General features: G+C 36.5%; 1 protein-coding gene across 4 annotated transcripts in view; it reads left to right on the forward strand.

Moving 5' to 3' along the window:
- METTL25 (methyltransferase like 25) overlaps positions 1-25,067 on the forward strand; it is a 65,196-nt gene that overhangs the window by 35,568 nt on the left and 4,561 nt on the right. For 2 of the 4 annotated variants that reach the window (XM_072864516.1, XM_072864540.1), the window contains 4 exons: positions 6,944-7,038; positions 9,561-9,590; positions 10,714-10,787; positions 13,104-13,197. In XM_072864516.1, coding sequence (XP_072720617.1) covers positions 6,944-7,038; positions 9,561-9,590; positions 10,714-10,787; positions 13,104-13,197 — 293 coding nt within the window. Of the gene's footprint in view, positions 1-6,943; positions 7,039-8,911; positions 9,025-9,560; positions 9,591-10,713; positions 10,788-13,103; positions 13,198-25,067 lie in introns of all 4 variants that reach the window. The other 2 variants (XR_012043003.1, XM_072864526.1) reach the window with 2 other exon arrangements.

Raw genomic sequence — 25,067 nt, forward strand, 5'->3', positions numbered from 1 at the left:
GATATTGATCACACTTCATAAATAAATGTAGATGTAGGTGTTTTTATCCAATGCAGTTTTTAAGTGGTAAGAGGCAAAGATATATTTAAGCATTTAGAACTGACAAGATTATACTGCAGTGATAACTCACTGAATGGTATAATTAGGAAGTACTGATAATACTTACACCATTTTGAAATACATTTCAAAATCTTAATATTAACATTATAATATTATAATTTCATATCATTAAAATAAACAGCAAAAAATGATAGGTGAAGGTCAATACAGAAACTGATTTCAGTCTTAATGGTAATTTTTAAAGGAAGTTTAAGATATGTGTCACTAAAAACTATTGTGTGAGTGGTTTAATACAGCACTAGCTGTGGGCGTACAATCAGCATAACTGTGCTAAATTAGAATAAGCTCCCTTTCTCTTGAAGTTATGTTCTCATGCTGAAACACTTCAAGAGTCTGGTGTTTCACAACATTTCAATAATAAATTGCCTAAGTAAAGATAAAGTTTAGGAATGAAGTAAGCAATGCTTGTTTTTCTAAGGAGAATATGATTTCTTAAACAAAATACAATGAGTAGAGTGGGAGCTTCAGCCTGTACACTAAAAGGATATTTCTGCCTTCTGTTTACCCCATGCTATTGACAATCTGATGAACTTCATTACTAGAAAATAAATCTCTTCTGTTGTCATTATGTATATACTAGAAAATCTTAAAATCTTAAAAATAGAATAGAAAGATAAAGTGCATTTCAAGAAAATCAGAATCCTCTATTTTATATAGTACTTTGCCATTTTTAATAACTTGCTTGTTTTACTTTGTTTTTAAAGAGCAGATGAAGAATTTCAAAACAGACATTATAATCATCTATACCATACCACAAAAGTAAAACAAAACCCTGATATTTTTTTTAATAAATTATCCATTAACCATTGGGATAGGCATTGTTTCATGACAAAATTTGGATTGTTTCCGCCACGATTAATTTAACAAATAGCGTTCACTACATTGTCTCAATAAAACTATCTCTTCCAGAAGGTAAAGCAGAAAACATAACAAATTAGTTGTTATATTGGGAACTGCAGTTTGGAACAGCTGGGAATTGCAAGAAAGTAAAAAGATGAGAAGCAGAAATGCAAATACGTTTTCATGAAAAGTGAGCAAAGGAAGATAAACAAGAAACTGCAAGACCAAGTGGAACCCTAGTTAAGCTTGTTTGTCTAGTAACAATAAAACCTATTGGTCCTGTTGTTTCATAGAAACGATACAGTGCCATGAAGCTGTGCGAAGTAAATTTGAAATGTTAACACACTAGAAATTGTAGTATCTTACTTAGAGTTGAAGAACTATGGAAAGCCTAATATTAAAGATAGTGGAGAAGCTTGTCCCATTCTCTTGAACTTTCTTGGAAGCCTCTCTGTACATACAGAAGGATTAGCCAGTAAAATCCTTTCATCTTACTTCTACTGCCAGATATTTTTTCTATAAGTACCAAAAAAGGAAGCATAAATAAAAAACATTCAGTGTTCTGTATTTTGGAAATCCTGTTTCCTAGCTACACTTAGTTGTTTTGTTAGTTAAACAACTCTCTTAAAAAATTTCTTTGAAACACTGCTGAGCCAGTAAGAGTCTTAATGGATCTGTGAATAGGATGGTAACAACAATAAGGCTCGCCTGAAGCTTTTCTCTGTATCCAGACAGAATTAAATCATGATGAGGGAGGTTGTAGTTGATCTAATTATAAATATACAATACATTTGTTGTGATTTATACTTTTTTACTACTCAGTATAATATTTTCAGTGTACCAGATGTCCATATGTATTGCCATTTTTTTCATTTGGAAGTTAAACAGAAAGGGAGAAAATCCTTTACAAAGTTCAGAATAGTACAGGTGCTCCAAATGGTATATGACGCTACTATTGCAGTATTACAAAAATTACACAAAATGGAAGTCCAGTTCTTCTGCAAAACTTAAGAGCAATTTAGTGAAGGTCTTACAAAAATGTCTAAATAATTAGAGGAAATAGCATATGACTTCTAGGACTAAGTTAAGAAATAAGAAATTCATTCTGACAAAATATTAAAAAACAATGGTAGTACTGAGTTCCCAGGAGAAGTGGAAAGGTAATCTGACATACTTTATAGAAAACTTAGTCTTGTTCAGTTGATGATAAAGTATGAGACTTTACATTTACTCAAATTTAAAATATTTTACCAAGATAGACCTGAGCCTTTCCATTCTCCTTTGCTAGACAGCATTGTGTGAAAAATTCTATGAATATTTTTCAGTTGTGGCTGGCATCTGGATGTATTTGCACTTGTTTCCCAAAGTGTTAATCTCCTCCACAGGATTATGGAGCGGTTCATCTTGAGTGCGCTCAACAGGCATGTGCAGGCCAACCAGGGGATCAGGCCCAGCCAGCATGGGTTCAGGAAAGGCAGGTCCTGCTTGACCAACCTGATCTCCTTCTGCGACCAGGTGACCCGCCTAGTGAATGAGGGAAAGGCTGTAGATGTTGTCTACCTGGACTTCAGTAAAGCCTTTGACACTGTCTCCCACAGCATCTCCTAGAGAACCTGGCGGCTCATGGCTTAGGCAGGTGTGCTCTTCGCTGGGTAAAAAACTGGCTGGATGGCCGAGCTCAGAGAGTTGTGGTGAATGGAATTAAATCCAGTTGGCGGCCAGTCACGAGTGGTGTTCGCCAGGGCTCAGTTTTGGGGCCAGTCTTGTTTAATATCTTTATCAATGTTCTGGATGAGGGCATTGAGTGCACCCTCAGTAAATTTGCAGATGACACCAAATTGGGTGGGAGTGTCGATCTGCTTGAGGGTAGGAAGGCTCTGCAGAGGGATCTGGACAGGCTGGATCGGTGGGCTGAGGTCAACTGTATGAGGTTTAACAAGGCCAAGTGCTGGGTCCTGCACTTGGGTCACAACAACCCCATGCAACGCTACAGGCTTGAGGAAGAGTGGCTGGAAAGCTGCCTGGCAGAAAAGGACCTGCGGGTGTCAGTTGACAGCCGGCTGAAGATGAGCCGGCAGTGTGCCCAGGTGGCCAAGAAAGCCAATGGCATCCTGGCTTGTATCAGGAATAGTGTGGCCAGCAGGACTAGGGGAGTGATCGTCCCCCTGTACTGGGCACTGGTGAGGCCACACCTCGACTACTGTGTTCATTTTGGGCCCCTCACTACAAGAGAGACATTGAGGTGCTGGAGTGTGTCCAGAGAAGGGCAACGAAGCTGGTGAAGGGTCTAGAGCACAAGTCCTATGAGGAGCGGCTGAGGGAACTGGGGTTGTTTAGTCTGGAGAAGCAGAAGCTGAGGGGAGACCTTATCACTCTCCACAACTACCTGAAAGGAGGTTGTAGCGAGGTGGGTGTCAGTCTCTTCTCCCAAGTAACTAGTGATAGGACGAGAGAAAATGGCTTCAAGTTGCATCAGGAGAGGTTTAGATTGGATATGAGGAAAAATTTCTTCACTGAAAGGGTGGTCAAGCATTGGAACAGGCTGCCCAGACAGGTGGTGGAGTCACCATCCCTGGAGTTCAAAAAACGTGTAGACATGGCACTTCGGGGCATGGTTCAGTAGGTATGGAGGTGTTGGGTTGACGGTTGGACTAGATGATCTTAGAGGTCTTTTCCAACCTTAATGATTCTATGATTCTATGATTTCAAGTATATAAGAAACCAAAGTCAAGACAGCTTCTCCATATAGCATTTCTGCCTGTTAGAGGAGCGAGAAATTAGCTGCTGAAGTTAGTCACTTAGTCATGAGACATCCCTGTGGTCACAAGAGCAGTTTGTAAATCTATTGAGGGATTGTTTAAAATATGTGAATATTTAAAAGGATTCTCCCACCTATGTTTTAAGATCCATAAAGTTCCTTTGTTTTTCAAAAGAGATGAAAAAAATTGTAATGGAAAAAAGTGGTGAAAATTTGGGAAGTTCCTATTAATATCTTTTTCTAGGAGAGAAGATGTTATGACTATCAGAAAAATGTTCTTTACTGTCAAAAAAGAATGGTAAGGACAGGATTAGTTTGTTTAAACATATACATTGAAACAACTCTTCCATGAAACTATGGATGTTACTAAACTCAGTCAGAGGGAAATAATAGGAATTTGTTCTGTGGCTAATGGCTGGGATTGTTCTTTTCTTTTTTATTCAGCATTATATGTTTCTGTGTAATCTGTGCTTTAGCTTACCCTGCTATGTGTAACTGGGTGATTTTGACGAGTGTGTTTCCTCACTTCAACCAGGTGTATCTCATTTATGGGGACAGTGAAAAATAACAGCAAGTATCTTCAAGCTACCTTAATCGATATTTTATCTGTGTAGGTTTCCAGTGAACCATCCTGTTCCACAAAGCTGAACTAAGATACAACTTTTCATGTTGTTCATGATGCTGCTTTAACTCTATAATGTTTCCTGTATTCTCTTCCTCTGTAAGCAATTCACATTAAAATTATAGTGTGGTTTATAGATTTTGTTCTAGAACATAACAATTACTTTTTTTTTGGCAGTGATTTATTTTGGTGCAATATTTGCAGCAGTTCGTTTTATTAAATGTGTGATCTAGTCTTTTTAAGAGGTTAGCTTCGAGGTAAAGTAATAGCTATTTAACTGATAGGTTCTGGGATTATACCCCAGCATAGCTTCAGTTCAGCTTATCAAATGATTACCTAGAAATCCCTATTTTGTTAACTTCTCATGGGAAGGGGAATTTTGTCTGATTGGCTCCTCTATATTGAATTATAACATGATTGCTTCATGCAGTGTTGAACACTTGACCTGTTTGCTGTGAAATCTTCCATAGAATATCCATACTTAAAATGTTGCTTGAATATTTTTGGACATTTATATAGTTTAGAACAGCTGCTGTGTTGTCAGATAGAAGCACAATATGGTAATTAGTGAGCTATATGATATTAAGTATATCTGAAAATAGTTGCAGGCATTAACAGAATTTCCAGGGTTTTAAAATGTAGCTGATAAATATATGAACTTTATAGCAATATATTCATCCTACAAATTTATTTTTTTTTTATCAGCAGTGTGCTTGAGAGTGGACTGGATATGGAAAAATAAATAGAACTCAAGGCAATATTGTAGATATGTGGTCAACTTTGGATATACACAAAAAATCCTAAGTTAGAGCATTAGTTTCCCTCTCTGTTTCTCCTGCTTTACAGTTTCAATAATTTAAATGAAGATGGTGCTTTGCCTGATTATCTTTTTCAAAGATGTCATAAATTCTTTAGAATTATGCATGAGTACAGTGCACTAATATTGAGATTGTAGCTCAGTGGGTAGCAACTTTAACTTGGGTGGATGATTAGTTTGCCTAGAGGACAGAGTGTAAATTAGAAGGGATAACTTGAAAAGATCAATGATTTCATCTTTCTAACTCAGTTTGCAAATTTTTATTTTGAAATATTTTAAGATATATATTAGAAAGACTTATTAGTGTGAATCATACAATAGGAACAATGGCAGTCATTTTTTCCTTTGCAAAAAATATATTTAATAAGTTCTTATTACCATCCCTGTAGTAGTAATACTCAGTTTTATTCCATGTACTCAATAATTAGACTTGAAGTTAATTAATGTTTTATATCTTGTCATGAGGCACTTACAAATTCTTAGTACATTCCTAGTGCTGAAACCAGTTGCAATCTGCTTGTCAAATTTCATCTTTATGTCTAAAGGAAGTTTCTTTTTCCTTATGTTAATTATCCAGAACTAACCTCCTTTTCTAAAATTGTGGTCCTCAAACCAGTAGTCATTCCCTGAAAGCCTCTGACACTTCTCAGGGCTAAAAGGAGAGCAAAGTGTGAGGTTGCCTGCAGAAGATTACCTGCTTGCTGCTGCTCTCCAGCGATAAGCAAGGACTGGGGACTACTGCTAGAAAACCGAGGGCTTTTGCTGTGGGAAGGAGGGTCGTATCCTTTACAGTTTCCTATTTCCCTTTTTTCTTTGCTTAACTTTCACAAAATGAATTCTACTTATGTATTTGTATCCCAGACTTTTGGTAAATTTGAAGAGTCATATTTCTGCTGTCCTTTTTTTAACCCTGTTACACTGACTTACCTTTAAATATGCCCGAGTTACATTTCTATGCTAAAAAGCCAGGATCCTAGCCAATTTTTTTTTTTTTTTAAAGAAAGTAGTAATTCTTATTCAGTGTTCTAAAAAATCAGCTGACAAATGTGCTAAAGAAAATTCAAAACATTGTAGAGTTCGTCTACATTTAAAACTGGGTATTATGAACATCTATAAAGTAATCCCTGTACTTTAGTTTTCCCACATTTGCATGAGTGTTAAACATGAAGAATTGTGTTGTTATTCAAAATATTAATGATACTGAAACAAACTGAGCACAGATTGTGATGCAAATGCTTCTTGGCGTTATGAAGAAACAGCAAGAGCCTTTGCAGCTGCTCTTTTCTGGAAAACATTCTGCCTTGCAGGAAAGCGCGGGCCTTCAGAACTGAAATAAACAAATACGCATTGTTCTGTGTGATGTTTAAAAGATGTTTATGATAGAAGAAGAACTCAACACGAAGCGATACTGAAGTCCTGCCACACTGAACGACTGCCCAGCTTACATCTTGTGACTCGTGGCATGGCATGGGGTGCCTGAGTATTTGCAAACTCTCCTTTTGTCCCTTGGAAGGTTTTTTCAGTGGATTTTCATAAAAGACACTCGATTAAAATTGTTTTGGAAAATGTGAAATTATCAGAAATTCAGCATAAACCAAAAACATCTGTTATGGGGAAAATAGGTTTTTTATAACACTACCATGGGTTTTGGTAGTAGACTAGAACAGTTAAGCGTTTCTGCTAGCATTAACTACTGTTCAGCTTGCTTAATACATTGTGTATGCTGTAAGTAAGAGAAAAATAGCCCATGAAAGCTGTGCCTATTTTTTTTTTCTCCATTTTGCAGATTGCCCAGAGAATGTGTGGGGATTTCCCATGTGTCAGTACTTGAAGGACAAGGGCTGGTGCTGTGGTCGCAATGCTAGAATGTCAGCATGCTTGGTATGATTCCCCCTCTTTTCTTTTTCCTACTGAGAGCTTTATCCAGATGTTATAGGATTCATTGTTTTTGGCTTCTAATCCTAGAGCCATGACTTTAATCCAAGACTCTACAGAATAACATCATTAATGTTGTAAGCATGATGAATTATATCTAAAAAAAATAGTATTGACCTTCCAGCTTTATATATTTTGTACTTGCTGAAGGCATGAAAAAATGAGTATTGACAGAAATGTGTTTTAAGAGTGGACAGAAAGGCTAAACCTTTGTTGAAACCTAAACAAGGTAACCCCTCAGGGTAATAGTTCCTGGCCAAGGACTTAGGAGTGAACAAGGTAATTGTAGAAGGATTGCAATCAGTAACTCCCCCAACGCCTTCATGATTCATAATATTGAATGTTCTGACTGTTTAAAACCTAAACAAACCTGCCTATTCCAAAAACTAGAAGAGCTCTAAAATCCATGTGGCTTAAGAGACTGGAAACATCTTTTTAACATTGCACCAAGAGATGAAGTGCTTTTAAAGACCTAACCTCATCGAGACAGGATGATGAACTGTTGTCTAATTTGAAAAAACAGATATATACTGAAAATTTCAACCACTGTTTCAGTTAGAAGACCACTATTCCTTTCCTCTATTAATTTTTAATTTCTGGTATCAAGATGAATCACATCAGATTCTGGCTAGCCTCTGTGCTAGCTCTGTACCTCTGTTACGGAGAACATTGTGTGCTAACGACTCAGTATAGGCTAACGTATCAAGGTTATATAAACTTGAACTAACATGGTAATTAAATGCTATCAGGAGAAGGTATAGGAGGACAGTTGTTTAGTATTCATAAGGCTTAAATGTGTTACCCTTGGCAAGGTACAAGAAAAAAATTGTTCCTTTTAGAGATGTTGCTGTAAAACTTATCACAAAAAGTGCTTTCTAAAAGGGATTTGCCTTTTCTCTTTTTCTTGTCAGTGTCATACAATACCAATTCTTCCTCCTCTGACACACTAGCTATTTCCTTTCCCATTCCATTTCTTTTGGAAAGGAAAAGTTTGGGCTGTTTTTCAACAATGGTAGGAAGATAAATTTTGTAAGCAAATTACCCCCAAGAGACAGTACTGATCATGCCATATATATCTATTTTAGATTTCACAGAAATCACAGAAATTTGGCAGTTACAGACTTTTTTTGTTAAAACATTCACGAAAGGCAGAGAGTTCTCCTGTGTCACTGGATACTTCTACTGTTATTATGTTTGTAATTCTCTCTATGCGTTTTTCATGACTAGGATTTTCCTTGCCTTCTAGGAGGTACAAGGGAGACAGCGCAGTGCAGCTAGGCGCCCATCTTCCTAGGGGTAATGGCTGGCTAGGAGAAGCTGAGTCTGCTGAGCAATGACACTCAGCATTATTGCTGATATTCATCATTGCATGTCATCCAAATTGGTTAAAGTGCCAAGGGCCAAAGGTTCTGGATGAGAGTTTCAGTTTCAGACCCTTACGATACGTGCTAGAACCCACATCAGTCTTCTAAGCAGCAGCAGATATATGCTGGTATAAGAGCTATAGCTTATACAGCAGAAGTCAAACCTGATAGTCAGCCAAAGCCATGAACGGAGGAACTGCAACTATTTGGACCGTGTTTGAAGAACAGTCTGAAAGACAAGATCAGTTCTAAAACTAGGAGAAGGAGAAGTGGGTGATTCAGAGACAAGCAGTCTTACTTACTGTAGTGGAGTTTGGGGACTAAAGGTGATGACGACCCAAAAGTGGTGAGGCATTTTTGGTTTGCTATCTAATTTGTTGTAGTGTCAGATAATTTACTGAATTTTTGTCTTCATTTCTACTATGATCTTTAATACTCCTTTGAAATTTTAATAGGCACAGTATCTTTTCAACTGTGGAAAAATATTCCACGCTTCTAATTTTTTGCTACTCTTCATCAGTATGGATCATAAAAATCAAGTACTCTCACACCTGCGTCAGGATTTATGGTATGAAGAATCTAGTGAAAGATAATGCACAGCATTTTAAACTGCAGTCCCTCTGAAGTTTTTATTTTATTTGACTTTACATATGGAAGTTCAATTTATCTGAGTACTAGGGACTAAAAGTATTTAAAGACATTGTACATTGAAGTAATATTTATTTTAAATAGTTGACTATGCAGAGTGGATTATTTGTATTTTGGTAGAAACAGACTCAAGAAAAATGCATTTCTTTTTAGCACTTTCACAGAAAGTAATCCTCTGAAATTCTGTTACAATACTAAGAAAAACAAACAAATTTTGCATGCATCTATTTCCCTACAGTTGGTTGTCATTGCTTCTCCTATAAATAAAACAAAATAATAGGAGTGAGCTGATTATGAGTCCCTAAAGGTATTAACACTTCAAAGTGTGCAAGCTCGTGCTATGTCACACCATTAATCTTTTAAAATGTCATCTCCTCTGACTTTTATGCAATGTGTTTATAAAATGTTCTGATAAAGAATAAACATACCAGCAATTTAATTCCTTCATTCTTAAAGGCTTTGGAGCGAGTTGCAGTTGGCCAAATGGTAAGTAATATTGTTTATTTTAGCCGTTCTAAGATAAAATGTGTTTTTCCCCCTTGAATGCTCTTAACCCATGAACTTTTATTGAACTTCTGCATTTCTGGAATCTAAAATACTAGCAGACACTATATCAAATCCTGATAGATAGCATGTGTCATCATGAAATCACCTTTTTATTGCTGTGATTGTATTTAGTGAATCTGTTTTCTTTTGACAATTAAGAGTCTGGGAAAAAAGCACAGCTTAAAATTTAAGACATTAAACTACCCATCTTAACTTCTTTCGCTGTCTTTCAGCTAATACATAAATTCAGTACAAACGTCCTTCTGATATCCCTGGTTTGGATCACTCTATCTCAGTGTTTTATCAACTAATGTAAAAATAGAAATTGTTGTGACAAAAGCTTAAACCTGTTAGAAACATCATCATTCTCATTTTTAATCTCTGTATATTTTTTTCCCTGTGAATGCTTTGAGTTATTGTTGTGCAAGTTATCCTTTCGGGGATGGTGGACACCAACTGTGCAAATATTTAAAAGGCAAGGCTGAGAGACCTCTTCTTTCCATATGTAAGCCCACTGACCCCAGTAGTCTTTTACTGTAAATGCATTTTGCCGTGAATTTTTAAATGGCAAGCATTAACTATTTTTATGCAAACAGATCTTCTGTGCACAAACATATGAAGTTTTCAGTGTATTCTGTTTTTATGAGCATAGTGCGTTCTGCATGGTTCAGACTACAGTGTATGATGATGCAGCTAGGGAAATTACTCCTTTTGTCTTTAAAATAGTTTAGGTAAATTGTTATATTTATTTTGTATAGTGGAATTTGGATCATGATCAGTACATTTTTCTTCTGTTCTTTTTCCCTCTGCCAACCTTTGAACTTTTACTTCAGAGTTTGGGTTTCTTTTTTTTTTTGCATTCATGGTTATGTTAGAATCTGACCCAAAAATGTAATTTTAACTAGATGCAAGAACATTAGTAAATTGTCCTCTTAAACCTGTTATGACTGATTGTAAAGAATACAAGCCAATAAGTAGTTAAGGAAGCCAATACTGTTTTTGTTACTCTGATCTTAATTTCAATGCCAATTTTAAATACTTGCTGTTGTAAAATATTTTGCAGCTGCCTACAGAATCATTGTTTTATCGAGCTGTTCTTCAGGTTATTATAGAAGAAATTTATGGTGTCACCAAAAGGTAGGAAGCTCTGAATTCACAGAATATGAACCAAAGATCTGATTCTTCCACCTCTATTCTGTAAAGGAAATATTTCTTAGAAAGAAGAGTGTAAGAATCAGTCTTATCAGACTCTATCTACATACTAGTATTAAAATGCAGGATATGTTTGTTCATCCTAAATCCACATCACAAATGTATTGCCCTTCCTTTACCCATAGCTGAAATAGGTCCTCTTTGGTACTGGATACATGGGTAAAACATACCTTCACCAGAAAACCGACAGCAAATTCACTAAAAAGTCAACCCAGTCCTGGGCTACCCTGTTATGCAGAGGTCCTGGCAGCTTTAATGCTGCAGAAGACAAAAAGACATTTCCATTTGTCCTGAGAAAAACTGCTGAAAGCCCAATGGCCAGCATGGCTGTAAAGAGCTACTTAATGCCTGTGCCTGCATTAGCCAGTACTGCGCCCTTGTAGGATGGGATTTGGAGAGCTGGTGCTGAGGACCTGACATCTGCACTATACTCTCTTCTGGAGTTGTAGTTGGATTAGATTTTATCTAATTCTGTGGGATGTATGTCTGTTAGGACTTGGAGCACATCCTGAAGCGCACCTTGCAGTTTAAGTTAATTTGAAAATAATCCATTTTTTGAGGTCTGATCCTATTCCACAGTGTAAACCAAGGCATGGGAGGTGGGCAAAACCAGAAAATTCACTTCAGAAGTATGCTCCTGATCTAAAATAAGTGCTAATGCAGACACCCCCAAATCTTTTGCTAAATGTAGAGCCAGACAGCTTACCCTTCAGAAGGTCAAACTCCTGAAAGAATAAATGCTTTTTTTATTTTAAAATTACCTAAAATATAACATATAGAACCATGGCTACTAAATTGTTAAAAAAAAAAAAGTGTGAGATAGATGATAATATGTTTCATTTGTTAAAGGAAGCATAATTTGGAGGAAATAATTAAGATCATACTTTTGAAATAAAAGCAATGGCTACCTTGGAAAGACTCTCCCCTCGCCCCCAGTTTCATTGCTGAGCATGATGTTACATGGTGTAGAATATCCCTATGGTCCATTTGGGTCAGCTGTCCCGACCATGTCCCCCCACACTTCTTGTGCACCCCCAGCCTACTCCCTGGGGGGCAGAAGGAGAAACAGACAACGCCTTGATGCTGTGCAATCACTGTTATCATTAATATCATTAACCATCACTAACTGATTTTCAGACTGCATCAGCCCAAATGTTTAAGTGCATCTGAATATTAAATATGACTGCAGAAATTCACTCTTTCTTTAAAAATAAATGTGACTGTTGATTCTCAGTGAGTGGGGATCCTTGCCAGCTAAGCAGCATCAGAACTGCCACTGAGTAAAGTCTTTCTGTTGACTCAGGAGATGTTAATCCTGATCCTTAAATAAGGAGAAAGGTGTTTTACTAAGAATAAAGAGGGGGAAGAGTTTTAAACAAAGATATTTCTATTTAGTATTTCACCGAGGGGGAAGTGTATTTCCTCTTAAGTACTTGAATACTCACAAACAGCTACTGTAGCTGAAAATGTAACTCCTACACTGCACAGCTGGAAGAGGAATTACGTTAAGACACAGTCAAGAAAGCAAATTCGGCCTAACAGAAACTCTGTGTGGTGTTTCTCCAAGATATTTTAAACACAGAGAAGAGAACAAATGTAAGTGGCTTGTTAGGATTCAGTCTTCCTATATGTTGTTTAAGTTTTCGTGCATTATTTTAACATGTTTTTTGAAACAACCCACGTTTTGGCTGGCTTCAAAAGTAGGCCATTGAGTTATAAACAGGAGAAAATTCTGGCATCACTTACTGAAATAAAAATTGCGAGGGTAAGAACACAAGGTAACAAGCGAAAGTGAAATTTTACTCCTACTTGGCATTTGCTCAGTCCAGTGGTTGATGGTAAATATATTACAGCAGTATTATAGTAAATTATAGAAGTATTATAGAAGTACAGAAGGAAATATCTGTCAGTGGAAATAAGAATTTTGTCATTCATATAGGGAAATAAAAATTTTAGGAAGAAATTAAAAAGAAAGCTTCAACTCTCCAATTTTTAGGTAAAATAATAACTGTACTATAACCACAGTACAATTGTACAGTTGCTGTATCTAGAAATTTCTTCAAGCATTAGCTAGCTTGTTTTGTTTTAAGTAAAAGGGGGAGAAAGGAAAATTGTTACTAACTTGGCAGTAGCAGCTGATTTATTTCTCCTGAATTAAAACTCTAATTAAAATTAATTAAAAAGGTGTAAATTTCTGTTGTTGGATGTATAAAAGCCTGCATCTCAATGCTATATTTGCAGTGATCGACATGTTGGAAAAACTTTCTCCAAATCATCCTCCTTCATAGAGTATGTCAGAAAGTCTCTGAAAAAGCTGGAACTGGATGATTCAAAGGTGAGTCACTAAATAGAGACTGCATGAAATCCTTATATCCAGGTAACTTATTGAAGTCAGCGCCATAATGCAATGTTTGAGCCATTGAGTTGATTTAGTTTGTATATTGCTGTATAAAGTGTTCTTATTTTTGTTAATATTAATACAGCCAATCCATGCTTATTTTTATGCATTTAAAAAAAAACATATCAAAGTTGGGGGTTTTCATGTTTTTTGGAAATAAACTCCCATGTATAAATTCTTGAAAAGATTTTGTTTTAAAATTACTTTGTTCTAAAGACTTTATATAAAATAAATCCTTTTTTCTATGTGGTGCTCATGATCAGAATTTTTAAAGCCTTTCCGGTATTTATGAAGTTAATCCTACAAATCTCCTTTGAGGCAAAAAAATGTAATACATACTCTATTTTATACATGCTGTCATTTAGAGTTAAATATACTTTTCAGATGCCAAGCGAAGCAGGCATGAAGAACTTCTTGCCTGTGCTGATACTGTACATCCTGATAAAAGTAACTCTTGCACCCTTTTAAACACAGCTGAAATACTACCCTATGCAAACATGTTGTTTTTTCGTCTGTACTTAAGTTTAAACTGAAAGTGATCCAAAAAACCATGAATAATGAATCGCATAGTAAACACTTTGACCCCTTTTTATTTTCATTTTTTCTGCAGCAATATTTTCTTGATTCCTTTGGACACCTTTTGAAACTGAAAAATGTAACATTATAGCAAGATAGGCAATTCCATCCATGCAGTATGTTTCTCTTACAATTTACTTCCCAAAGTGTTTCCAATTTATTTTAGCCTTTAGACAGTCTCCTTAAGTAGCCTTTGAAGGTCTCTGCTGCAGCTTCTGTGTATGAGAAGGCCTAATACTTTTTTCTTTAAATGAATAAATGTTAAGGATAAAAATTAAGATTTTTAAATAACTTTCCTAGCTAAAGAAGTAAATACAAAATTGAGATTTAAACTTAAATCAAACTTAAACTTAAAAACAAAATTGAGATTTTATAAATCTTTTGGAGATTTTTTTTTTATGTTCTTGAGTGTCTTGTCTTAGCACTACAACTGCTAAATTGGTCAACAGATGGCAACATAGCGTTAGGCATGGAATATGACTGTGTGAAGATCACAACCACTCTGTGAGAACAAGTTGTGCAATGGAGACACTAGAGAGTATTAGATTGATTATTTAAAAATGTAGTGCAAATCAAAGAAAAAAGTAGGAGTGGCAAGTATGTAAAATATTTAAGGAAAATGTTGTTGTAGTCTTTGGTAAAGCAATGCTTAAAATCTGTAGTCAAAATGTCAAATCACTTAAAATTTGCCAGGCTCATCAAACCATGAATGAGGAGAAATATGCAAAACCAAATAAATAAGTAAATGCAAATGACATTGGAATCATGCTTACAGCATTAAGAAAAAGACTTATGCCTGAAGTTCATTGTGTTTTAAAAGGATTATGTTTAATTCTGTTTAGAAATTGAATTACCTGGGTTTTTTTCTGGATAAAGAGGCACTAACATCATGCATTTACCCCAGCTGAAAGTAACTACTAAAATGGTGTCTTTTTCAGTATGTGTACAATCACCCAAAAGCGATAGTGGATTGTTCGTGTGATAATCAGTTTACTAAATCGTTGATTAAACTCTGCTGGTAGAGAGTTATACATTCTTTTCTTTAAAAGCGGTAAGCATAGAAACTTTGGGTCAATAGGTCTGATTTTAGACACGCCGCCTTTGCCAGAAAGGGTCTGGACAAATGCAAGTTGCCCTGGGAGAAAGATGTCTGTCAACACTACTTCAAGCTGCACATGTTTGTGTGGTTGCTAAAGACCTGATTCAAGTAAATGCTCATTTTTGCTTATATTTCTCCTCATTTTTATGTACAGCTGGCTGCATACTGAAGACTGAATTTTATGCTGATCCAAACAATATTATTTTTTATTTCCCAGCTATGTTGAAATTTGCAGCAGCACAAAGCCATGCTATTTTGATACTACTGAGAGGAAAGTTGTTACTGCTCCCTCAACAGTGGTTCTGACACTGCAGTTTTCATGGTGGAGTCAGCACTATATCTACACAATATTGGAGAATGTGTTCAGTTCCTCTCTTCAGAAAAAAAATACTTACATAGCTAAAAATGTGATGAAGCCTAAACATTTGCTCTCAAAGACAACAAAAATCAAAGAGAAATGTATGCAGAATTTGTTTTCTAGCTCTGTTTTTAAAAATGAACAAAAGAGCAGCTGTACTGCATAGACCAAATGTCTACTCTGTCTCCAGCACTGGCCAAAAACTGATGCCTTCGGAAAAATACAAGGCGAGAGTAAGCATATATGAAGGATACTTCCAGAATAATCCAAAATGTGTCTGTCATTCACAAAAAAAGGAGGCTATCATTGTCTTCATGCATAAATTTATTTAGGTGATATTAAAAAAAACAGCTAAAAATTAGTAACGCTGTGTAGTACAGAGAACTGTGAGAAAAAATTGTTTGCATACGAGTCTCTGTTTTACATGTGCAAAAATATTTTTTAAAAAACATGTCAGAAAACTGTGAGTCTCAGGTCTTTTACTATGCTTGTCAGAAAATTGAAGAGAGTTTAATCTTTGCACGATAACAAATGTACTGGGAAGTAGAGGGGTTGTGGCACTACGTTTTTAGGAGTCACTGCCAGGGTTTGGTAGCTTAGCATGTATGGTAAAGTCATGGATGGTTTTGATCACTGTGGCTGAATTTGGACTGTGGGACATAAACTTCCTTCCAAACTTGTGGTGCACGATGACCACCACAGCTGCTTGCATTATACAACCAATGCCTCTGTTCCTGATCAAGGGGTAGCCCTGCTGCAATCCAGTCATTTTCCAGTCTGGAGACATGCAGAGGCAGGATCAAGAGAGCAAGTGCATAAGACACCTAACCTGCCTTGATACTCACTTATGTAAGCGTTAGCCTTTTGCTAAAAATAGAACTGATGAAGACTCTTATCGGGTATAAATATCCAAACAGTAAGTTAATTTTTGCTGTTGTTTTTCAGTAAAGATACGTTCTTTAATTCTGCAGTTCTTCATGTGAACAAGCCTCTCTGCCTCTTTCATTTGTGCAATAGATGTGCAGATCTTTGCTTATTTGAAATAAGAATCAGACCCTTTATGAAAAGATTGTCACTCAGAAGAGAGTTAGACAAAATAGTAAAATACTTTTTCTTCAAAAAAAAATAGCATTTATCAATCACCTACAGCCATTCATTGTTACAAGTTACTGTTCAGGGACTGAAGGTTCCTATTACCTTAGTGGAAATAATTTCCTCCATTGTGTTTCTTTTCAATGTGGAAGAGCCTATCAAGTCCAGATTAAACACTGAGATGCAAATGAACTATTTTTTTCTGTCTTTTGGTACAGGATCATTCCTTTCACACATCTCTCCACCTCAGTAGTAAAACTGAGACATACACAGTGACTGCTGAATGTCTGACAAAATACTCTCATTTTGTGAGGGCAGAGAGAGGTCTTTTAGTATGAGCTTGATGCTTCACAGGTATGGTTATATTGCTTCTAGCTTCAGAACTAATGGAATTGCTTTGTGGGCCATGGATACCTGCACAGGGTTTTAGTAATTGGTCTGGATACACACCAAGGCAATATTTTATTCCTGGTTGTTTTCTTTGTCATAGCTCACTCTGTTCCTCTACACCCCATGTTGTATGGGCAGAGAGTTCAGTGCCACGTAGATATGGGAGAAACTCTATCGGAAGATTTCTTTTCCCTTTTATTCGCTGTTTCACCTAATTTAACATGAACGTGGGACTCTCACTTGAGAGGACGAAGCATTCATCCCTGTTCTTTCTCCTAGAGGAGCTGGCCACTCCTACACTTGTTAGCCTTGCTTCTTTCAAACAGCAAGATTAATTGCTCCTTCCTCTTCAGCAGAACATTTCGGCTCTGTTTGTAGCTGCCTTGCAGATGGATTTAAAATGAAGCCTCTTTATTAATACATTTGGTTGCTGCTTAAGACAGTAAGTGCTACAAATGGCATTGCCACAGCAAAAAGTCCTTGTATAAGTATTTATGTATTTCTAGAGTCTTTGAAGAAGAAAACCCAAAACTTTCTTGAATTGCTTGGTGTCCTGTACTTATTGGGGTAGATTAGCAGAAGATCTTTCATAGAGCCTGTCTTTAAGGCGATTAAAGGGAGAAAGTGCTCACAAGGCTAAGGCCTGGATGTGTGTCTGGCAGACTTCGTGATCTATGCCCCAGCTAGGATCCATTTCTGCTAGTAAGTGAGAGCCTCAGCGGGTGGAGCTGTTTAACAAAGAGAAGCTGGCCAGGATTCATGTAAAGTGCAGTCTGGGAATAAGGAGAGAATGCTATTTAATGCCACGTCCGATTGCAGGAAGATATACAGGGCTGGAAACACTCCTGACACATCTGCAAAGCAAAGCTATTAGTCACTTTGATTTCATCTCCTGCTATATTCACACTATAGTTACTGCTATGCCCTAATAGCATATAAGGTAGTTACTTTGTCTTAGTCAAAATACTTCACAATTCATTTAACCCTTTCAGACGTAGACATATGCTGGGGAAATACAATAGCAATTTCAGAGGTAGGGTCACCTTAAGCTTTCACGCACAAAGAGAAATTTTATGTGCCTGTCAGCGAGTGCGTCGTTGCAGATTTACTTGGTTTTGTTTAACCAAGCTTCCAAGTCTCCTGTGACTGGTGTTTTTCAGTTTCAAACAGTCTAGTGTCTGCACATAACCTGAAGTTGCTGGGGCTCTTTCCGCAGAAAAAGTCATTTATTTGGCGGGTGACCCATCTAACAACCTGAGATGAGATCTGCAACAATAAACAGATGGTTAATGCTCAGTTTCCACCATCCCCGTTTGGTCTAACCCTGACCAGACTTCTTAAAAACAGCTGCTGCCCATTTGTCTTTTTCTGATCCTGTGCTTCAGGTAGAGCATCCCGAAAAGATTTACAGCTGTCAGGTCTTAACCGGCGGGTCAGTAAAGGGCACTAGCCCCTTCTGTGAGGCATTGCACCCATCACAGTAGCATTTACATTAATAACACAGTAAGAGAAACTCATGTCCTGTAAAAACCTCGTTTATCATCTTAAGTAATTTAAACAACTTTGATATTTGATATATTATGTCTAGCAATGTTAGACTCAAAGTATTTCAAAGCCTTGATGTAGCTATGTAGCTAAATTTAGATATAAGGCATATCGTCCTGTATATTCTGCGAAGGTTATGTATTTAGAAGTATATTTAACTAAATAAATGTGTTAGTGCTTTCTTTCTCTACAATAACCAAGACTTTTAGGTTTATTTATAATTAATAATTAATTAATAATTAATTTTATATAATTTTGTCTTATTTTTATAAGAATCTCTGAAATTATTACATATCACACATTTATACAGTAATCTTGTCCTATAGTAATTATGCTTGCTTTTTTAATATAATTACATACATCCAAATATATCTGAAATACATTGGACTTGCTAGTTCAGTTTTACTGGAATTCCTAAATGACTTCGAGTTTTTGTGAACTACAGAGTATTTAATTTTGAGTGGTAAAACTGGTAAAGAATACTGAAATCAGAATTTATGTGAAAATAATTTCTTTTTTCACTAATTGGTCATTTTTTGTCAGACTTTTTTTTCTTATGTCTTTGGACACTTTTTATATAGTTAGTGTGAATAGGTGGTATATGTTTCATATAGCAGTAATGATTTTTTTAAAACAGTAATACTTTTTAAGAAAACACAAGAGCATGCATATGTAACTTTTGCTTTCATTTTGATGAAACAAACACCTAACAATAACATTGGCATACATGTAAAGCCTGAAAACTAAGTAGCTGAGCTGAATGATCTCTCTGTGCTATAACTATCAAGTAAAAAATAAAGTCAAAGGTCTGAGGTTTTTAAGACAGTAATTAAAAAACTGATTCTGTTGATTTTTTAAAAAATAAAATAAGGATATGTTAATTTTAAAAATAACTGGGTTTAGACTTGGAGCATAAATATGGTTGTATTACAGGTTTCAGTGATTTACCACTGGTTTAGGACTGCAGTTTTAATTTATGTTTCCTTTTTATAATTGCTCAGATGGCAGAGTGAACATGGATTAAAGAGATGTCTTCTCTTATTTTAAGATGAGGCAGTTATTCATGTTAGCTAAATGTATATTTAATATATTGGGCTCAGTCTTGAATAAATTTTCAGCAGACATAAATTATGCTGTGCTTGCTTGCATTTATATGTATAATAGTGCTCTTTTTAAAATTAATACAAAAATAGTTCCAATTTGCTGTGTTCAGATTCCTATAGTATTAGATAGAAACACTTTAGTTAAAGCACTGCAAAGCCAAGAGCTTGAAGATGGGACTTTCAAAGACTCCTGCTAAGACAATTACGTGTCCTGATCACATAAATGCTATGTGAAAATGTGGTGGTAAATGTACCTTGCAGATAGCTTCACAGTGAGTGGCTGGGAAAATGTTTGGAAAAACCTCTTGAGTTTGCTGGGATCCATCCCTAAGGTCATATATTTGCCCTTTCCAGACCAAACCAGGAGCCATCTGACAAGCCTTTACAAAGTTTGTAATCCCTCTGAGGAACATGCAGGTGGAAGCCCTGTCCCCCCACGTTGGCTCTCAGTCCAGCCTGTGTCATGAGCTGTCCTGGTTTTAGTCCCTAGTCATGTTCTACTCATGTAATGGGGAGTAGGCTTTGAGGACATTCCTTCCCATTTCCACATCTGTGCTTCTCGTACAATACCATTTGCAATTTATCACATATATTTCCTAGTTTGGTCCTACACCAGCTGTGCTTCAGGTGTTCTAATGATCTTCTGACCCATTGAACTTGAACACAACTATGTCAAAATATGTTGAACAGAATGTCTTCCATGTTTTTTCATAATTTTAAACCGTATAATTAAGAGACACTGTGCTCTGCACACATCATTGACAAGCAATGTTGTAATTAAATGAACAGGTGAGCTTGGGACAAGATAAAAAGCCTCTGTCCTTATGGAGCTTCTCAGGATAAGTTGCATTACAGTATTTAGAAAGCTGCACTTTTGTAAAACTATGTGTTTGGGCAGTTCCATCCTTCCTAGAAAATGCTTAATAAGGTTTCCACGGCCATGTGAGAACATTCTAAAGTAATAGACTGATCTTTACTTCTTTCACCTTTAATATAGATGATATATTCAAATTTTTGCAGGCAAAAGTAGTTTTTCATATGAATTTCTGATTTATCTTTTTTACAAGATTTTGACCAAAGGAGCATGGCATTCTCTAAACCTATCCCCAAGGACTAGTTGAGTGAAGGATTTCTAAGTTTAAATTCTGCACCAATATAAACTCTTTAACCAAATAGATTTCTTACACTTCCTAAATTCAAATGGCAGAATATGTTATTAATTTCTCATCTGTAATGTTTGTCAGTTTCTGAAAATTGAGTCTTAACTACAGTATTATTAGTGGCAAATTCATAATTTAAGTTTTAGTGTGGTGTGCTATTTGAGATAGCAATGGGCTAAACCAATTTTGTTTTCAAGTAGATTTATTGGAAGAATGCTAAATGCCACCAAAATGTTTTCTGAGAACTTGGTGGGTTTTGTGATGGTCTCTTTTTTTCCACTTCTGTCAGCTAAATTGCATTGAAAGAAATTACTTTCCTGGAAGTGAAATATTATTAAGGTAGATGACACTGTTGTTACTGTGAAAAGAGTGTGACTGGCTCTTTTGCTATGACAAAACATTTGAGAGCACCTTCCCCCCCTTCTTTGACATTTGTCAGTGTCTTTTTAAAAGCATCATTGCACTGTGTTCTGTTATGAAGTTAATAAAATACCCACCTTGACTTAACATGTTACAACCCTCACCACTTTAAGCCTCCCAAACTACAGTGCTTATAGAAAGTGAGCCAGGGGCGATACTGAAACGGATAAAGATACATCTTGTAACCAGTGATGCAATAAGATTGTGCCACCTATCCTGTGGGATCTGCACTGGATCTTTTTGAGCTTCTGTAGATCACATAATGCATCCTGTTTCCATGCTTGCGTGAAAATTTGAATATTGATATAATGTGAACCAGTGATCATTGTGCTGAATGAGAAAAAATGCAGCCATCGTTTTGGTTAGTGTTTCATACAGGACAATTATTTACGATTACTTATTTCAGTAAGACAGAGAAGAGGACATTGGGTAAATGGAGATGATGTGCTTCTCTTAGCTTACCATAGAGTGTCCCTTGACTTGTAATATCTCCTCAGCAATGACAAGTGGAATATCATAAAACGCAGTTGGCAAATGAAGGGAAGTAAGAGGAAGAATACAGTTGTGTGGCTTAATTTTACTGTTGTTTGAAAAAGTGTTGAAAAACCACATACTTAAGACTGGGGAACTGTCAGTAGTGAAATTGTATAATACATTAAGACATTAACTAACCTGAATATATACAACTATACAACTGGGAACTAAAAAGGAGAATTTTTGCGGAAATTGGGAGAGGGACTTTTAACCTGAGATTTCTTATCTACCCTGAACCCAATTCAGTGTTGATATCTTTAAATGACAGTGAATACCTCAAACTGGTCTGGTCTTGGCTAGGATTATTTCTAATCTTGATGCTTTTTATTGTGTACAGCCATGGGGCAAACATGGAGCCAAAGACAAAACAATGTTCTCTGTTTTCCCATGAATTCTAACATGGCAATTAACTGAGTCTAAACAGTCAAAAAATGAAGGCACTAAATGAATTTACACGCTTAATACATTTTACAGTTGTTGAAGAGTTGACTTTCTCAACTGTTTTCTTGGACAGAAGGAATTTCAGCTCACAGATTTCCTGGTTCAGTTGTTAGTTAAGGAAATATTGAATGAAGGTTCAGGTAACACTTGTATTACAGCCTATAAAGTATATGTGCAGAATGCTGTTTTCAAGTATAATTGTTTTTCAGACAGAGAAAATACTATCCCAATTATGGTAGCATAACATTTTAGTCTGGCAAGGAATCTTAAGAGATGTGACTTACGTCAGTTAGATATAATTCTAAATAATATAGATTGCATTTGTTTGAAATGCATTTTAAATGAAGTTCTAAATAAACTTAAGTTTCTCACTGATTACATTACCTGTGTTATGTTATTTTACACTACATTACATTATTTTTAACTACCTTAGTCATGGGAAAATTGTAAAAAGTTGCTGTATGGTATGGTCTCCCAAGCATTTTGAACTGATCTAAGACACTGCTCTGCTAAAAGGGTTGCCTTACTGCTTTCTTGTACTCTTGGTAGTGTTTGTGATAATGCTGGTACAAGAAGAGAGAGGAAACATGGAAATGTGCCATCAGTGCAGGGGAAAGCAGTCCCTTTGAGGCAGCAAAGAAGAGTTACATCTGTTTAAACAGACTGTGGAACAGCATCCTCTGTAGGCTCTGGCTCTCCTCTGTAGGGCATGTGCAGCATTGGGCAGCAAAAGAGATTTTCATTCAGTCAAAATACTCTTAGTCTAGGGAAAGACACAACTCTGAAAAAATACTCTCTAGAGAAATTTTGAGTTTGGTATCACTAATTGTCACCCACCTTGTGCCTGAATGTTTTCTTTTCAGCCCGTGCTCAATCAGCATGTTTGTGGGATTGCAGTCTAACTTGGGTGGGGTATCTCGCGTGCTCTCAGGGCTCTGTTGACAGTCTTCTAGTGTTCACAACAGATGAGTCTGGCCTATGGTATAGTTTTATTGCTACCTCCAGCATATGGTACAGTTATAACTAGGTCAATGGAGACCTTGCTGCCCTCTAGTTCCTCTTGGTTGTTTCAGCTATTTGGGCCACCACACCAATCCGCAAAGAAATGAGTTTAAAAGAAAGCATGCACCACCATTACAGTGCAAAGAGATGAGGTGCTTTTGTTCACAACCTGATAAAGACCAGGTGACATTGTAGCTAAATCAGCAAAGAAATACTGGCCAAAATCTCTCTGTATGTATTGAAGCTTACTTGAATATCAGTAGCCTAAGCTAGACCTTTGAGTGCAGAATCATTATTAAGACAAGTGCATGATATATGTATTCTGGGTTTTAATGCATGTTCACTCAGGCCATAAATTCATAGTATCAACATCATAATGTAAGAAAAAAGTTCAGTGCATGGATTGAAAGATTTTTTTTTGGACACACAAATCTGTGGCAACCCTGCATAGAGAACAGTTGCATGCACAACTCCAGTGGCTAAATGGGGCTTGCTTTGCATGTGCATGGGCTTGCTGTTCCTGAAAATGCAAACAATCATTTACTCCTACTTCACCTTGGAAGGATAGCTGAAGATTGTGTTGGGTACCTTTTAAGAACTGAAGCCAGGTGGCAAGCTGTTGCAGTTTCAGACAAAGCCAGTGTTATCTGGGTTTTGGTCATCTTCTGATAAATTGACAGCATAGCTAGCTACCAGGTACCCTTTTCATGCCCTTTTCTATCAAGGCTCTGTGGTGGACACTTTCTCTCTTTTCCATCTGGACTGTTGTATTGAATTAGTTCACCCACCAAACTTGGAATAGTACCTAATCATCCATGACAGCGGGATGCATTCAATTGGAATGTGTAGTAAGCAAGGAGGAAGTGCAAAAGCATTTGGGCGAAGTACTAGAGTATGGCAACATCCAAGAGACATTTTTGACCCAGCTTTTTATTTGCCAAACATTTCACAGCTTGTTTTCTTTTAATTTGAATGCTTCATGTTGAAAAATGGAGAACATAAAGGAAGCAAAAGCAGAAAGGTTTCTTGATCACATTTGTAAAAATACAGATCTATGTATTTTAATTCCAAATAGCCTGTAATTTCAAAAATCCATTACACTAAAACCCTTTTAATCTCAGTTGAAATGAAAAGCTTACAGGGCAGAGGTTAAATAAACTATTTTGTTTATCTCATGACTGATATATTTTAGTCAGTTTGGCTCTTTAGAGGGGAAGAGAAAAACAAACCCTCAGATTTTTGCATAGCTTTACTGAAAATAAAATAGCAACAAGGCCAAAAAAGTCCTGTTAGTTCACATGAGTACTGCCAGATCAGCTACTCAACCTTGCCTCTGTAATTGGGAAAAAGTATTTTCTAAATTAAAAAAATAAGACTGAAAGACTACAAAAGTTCTTCTAACCCATCCCCTTGTTTTAAGGCAGAGTTACAATTTTGTGTCATTCCTGAAAAATATTTGTCTAATCTTCTTAAAGCTTCCTGTGAAGGAGACTGACAACCTCCCCAGTCCTTAATTAACCTCAAAGAGAGAAAGTTTCTTAAAGTTCTTGGCTGATTTTTTTTGCTGCAATGCAAGCCCGTTAGTTCTTATCTTACCCACTGTAGACAGAGTGAACAAACTGTTCCCTGCTTCTTCGTGATAGCCTTGTAAAAACTGTTATTATGCCCACTCTCAATTTTCTCTAATTTAGCCTGATCAGTTCCAGTTCTCTCAGTCTTTCTTCATAGGTCATGTTTTCTGGATCTCTGATCTCTTTCCTCTCTCAGGGCTTTTTCAGACAGTTCAGTTCTTTCTTTGAAATCTGATGCCCAAAAATGGATGCAGTATTCCAGCTAGAGCCTTGCCACTGCCAAGCAGAGTTGAAGGATTGCTTCCTGCGCTTTGCAGGCTGCTCTCCCATACATGTCACAGAATGGTGATTGCTTTTTTTTTTTGCAGTAGCACAACTGTGACTCTCGCTCAGCTTGTGATCTGCTGTATCTCCCAGATTGCCATCCTGATTATTTCTGCCTCAGTGTAGTCCCTTCTGCTTTTCTGTACGGCATTTCAAACTTCTTTTCTAAGCAACGCTCCAATTTCTGAAAAT

Source organism: Ciconia boyciana, chromosome 1 (assembly GCF_034638445.1).
Source record: "Ciconia boyciana chromosome 1, ASM3463844v1, whole genome shotgun sequence".
Lineage (NCBI taxonomy): Eukaryota > Metazoa > Chordata > Aves > Ciconiiformes > Ciconiidae > Ciconia > Ciconia boyciana.